At 41.2% G+C, this 3,090-nt stretch overlaps 1 protein-coding gene across 1 annotated transcript; it reads right to left on the reverse strand.

The window, feature by feature from the left end:
• Positions 1-1,533: 1,533 nt before the first annotated feature.
• Positions 1,534-2,643, reverse strand: LOC6524802. The gene has a single exon (XM_002100608.4). The coding sequence runs from the start codon at positions 2,539-2,541 to the stop codon at positions 1,591-1,593; it is 951 nt and encodes a 316-aa protein (XP_002100644.1). The 5' UTR covers positions 2,542-2,643; the 3' UTR covers positions 1,534-1,590.
• Between the last annotated feature and the right edge of the window lie 447 nt (positions 2,644-3,090).

Here is a 3,090-nt window from a genome sequence, read left to right on the forward strand (position 1 = left end):
CAAGTGGGTGGGTGGGGCAGTGGGTCAGAAGTGGGTGGCCAGCGTGGGCAGCACATTTCCGGCATTTATCAATGGTAATTTCTCGTGTCAGCTTTGAAATAATTTCAGTTGACGGAAACGAGACTATTCAAGTGTGATCAAATGCACACAAAAATTATGCCACAATTACCATTCGGTTCTATAGAAATTGTGTATTGTGTATGTTTATAAATTCTGCTGATAAGTTTGCGGTTTCCCTTGGTCAATATTCAATTAAATTGATCTACACATGTGCTTAGCAATACATTTTTTCTATATTTATAGCATATTCGGGGATAGTTTAAAAAGGTAATAAATAGTTTGTGCAACGCAAAGCGTTCTTTGTGACCAGATTTTTAATCAGCTTCAAAATTATGATAATAATTTATACAAAATATGGTTGATATTTTATGAAGTTCAAGCGAACTTAAAAAGCGTTATAAATAAATTGAGGTAATCAAGGCATTATTTACATTTAAACAATAATGTTGAATAACCCCTCTAGAACATAAATATTCATGAGTATTTGTAGTGGCCAAAACGAACTCAACTTCTTGTTGCCTAATCGATTTTCCTCCCGCTTCTGCCTGATTTTCCTGCACTTTGACTCCCATTTTTGGGGGCTGAAAAGGGGGCGTGATAAGGGGCAGCTTGTAAAACAATGACAAGGACAAATTCGTGCGATAGGCAAACAGTTTTCTTTATTTTCTTTTTTTTTTTGGGAAAGGGGCTCGAAGTGTCAATACAAATATAAATCAATGTTCGGGAAAGGCATGAGAAGCTTGGAAAAGCAGGCAGGAAAAGCATAGAAGCTGGGAGAAAGGTAACATGCTTTTGTCCTCTTTTTGCTGGCAATCAATTTTAACAAGCACCCAGTTTTCCGAGATCTGCTCTGCTGCTCGGCTTACTGGGCATCTTGCTCCTAATTGGTTGGCAGTTATAGAATACGTAAAACATGCGACACAATTCAAGTTCAATGGAACTCTACGGGAATTCTACCTTTTCAGAAATTAACGAATGAAAATACGGCAGAGATTTTCATTAGTGGCAAACGCACAGTGGTACAAAAAAAACCTTTTTAGAATTTTATTTAATTTGCAGTTCCGCAGATATAGAAAAAGAATAGGCCGCGCAAAAAAAGTTTGCAGACTTATTTTTTGCCCCATTTTTTGCAGCGCACAGTTCCTTATACTCCCACAGTTTTGTGCTTTTGTTTTTGTTTCGCTTGAATTTGTTCAATTTAATGTAACATGAAGGAAAAGGCACAAAAACCAGAAACTGGAAGGCGAACTGGGTGGCGAAAGGGGGGGTGGGCGTAGGAAACAGGCTGAAGCACAACATGGAAAACTGAAAAGTTTGCGGTGACGCCGGAAAATTCCATCAAAACTGTGGGGCACAGCCTTAAAGTGACTTTAAGGGCTTCCCAATTATTTGGAAGCTCATGAAAATGTAAGAAAAATTTGCTTTGATTGCATTGGATCACTAAAAGCTAAAGGCTTGGTAAACTAATATTAATTTATATTTTTATTAAATAGTAATTTTTTATTAACATATTACTCAAAGACAAGCAAGTTAGATAAATTTCAAGCGATAAGGAATAATGCCTTGATCAGTGTGGAAATTTAACAGGATATCAACCACGTACAGCTGGCGATCAGCGGATATTCCATTGCCTTCGCCTTCGTCTTCAAGCTCTTCCGATTCGCCAGATCCTCCGGATTCTCCACATCCTCCGGATCCGTCAGGTTCTCCAGTTGCCTCGGCGGTTTCGGTTTCTCCGGTTCCTTCAGACCCGCCCGCTGTTTCAGTGTCTCCTGAACGTTCAGTTCCTCCTGTTTCCTCAGCGGCTTTGGTGGAAGTTTCGCCTGGTCCATCGGCTTCTCCAGTTTCTCCGGAATCCCCCTTTGCCACATCCTTTCCACCGGAATCAGCCATTATAAACTTCTGCAATAGCCGCTTTTTCTGGGCCTGCATGGCACGCCACTCGTCAAGAGTATATTGTTTCGGCTCCTCCACTGGATCGTTGTTATCAGCGCAACTCGATACCTTTGCTAACTTCATCTCGAAGGCAAAGGCGTGCGAATTGGTTTTCTGGCGCAAGTCAATCTCCTGCTGCAGGGATCCCCAGTTGTGGGCACCGGCTCCATTGCGTTTGTCCACCGCCTTGACGCCAGTGCGATTCGATCCTGATCGGCGATCAAGGAGTCGGTCACCGGGACGATTGCGTCCGGTTTTGCGAAGTGTGTTCTTTTGTATCGGTTCGAATTCTGACCGTTTGGCTACCTTGATGTCCTTCACCCGATCCTTTTTGGGAGCAGCCAATGCAATGGTCGAACTGGACTTGCTCTCCACCTTCGGCTGGAATAGACGTGCTGCCTTCTGCGGCTTTGGCGGCATCTTCTTGAGAACGGCCACCATTGGTGGCTTCTTCGCCGACTTCTTCATCTTGCGATCCTTGGTGTGGCTTACGGATGCGTTCATACCCTCGTCGAAGGTGCAACGATTGTCGTGGTACGTATTCATATTTGATACAAATTTCAGTAAATATCAGATATATAATATAGAATAAAATCGGAGCTCTGCGGGCGAACGAGAATCGGGCTGAACTGAATGACAATCAGTAGTTAGTGGGACAGCCAAACACCCGGGCAACTAAGTTTTCTCAAAATATGTTTGAACTACATATGTTACAGAAATTACGTTGGCATTACAAGTTGTATGTGCATTTTAAAACTATATTACAGAATTATGGTTGGAAATGTAATGTAAATGTAAAGATCCTGTTTTTGTTTATTGGCAAATAATTACTAAGTGGTTATATGTATTCATTCCCATACAAAGTTAATCAAGCTGTTTCGTAATAAAATATTTGTCTTTTTCATAACATTAAATTATGTGTCTCGTGCTCGCAAGCCCCCCTCATTTATTTCGAAAAGCCATATAAGATTGCCATGGACTCGAGTTGCTAGGATATTCACTTAAGCGTTCAGTTTTCGGGCATTATTATTTATAAGTTTATTCGCTCTGCGGGTGCTTCGTTTTACCCACTTTGTTCATTTGTTCATTTCATTT

This window comes from Drosophila yakuba, chromosome X (assembly GCF_016746365.2).
Source record: "Drosophila yakuba strain Tai18E2 chromosome X, Prin_Dyak_Tai18E2_2.1, whole genome shotgun sequence".
In the NCBI taxonomy this organism is placed as follows: domain Eukaryota; kingdom Metazoa; phylum Arthropoda; class Insecta; order Diptera; family Drosophilidae; genus Drosophila; species Drosophila yakuba.

Bases quoted from the DNA above. Each gene is read 5' to 3' on its own strand.
- LOC6524802 (XM_002100608.4), bottom strand. From the start codon at position 2,541: ATGAATACGTACCACGACAATCGTTGCACCTTCGACGAGGGTATGAAC.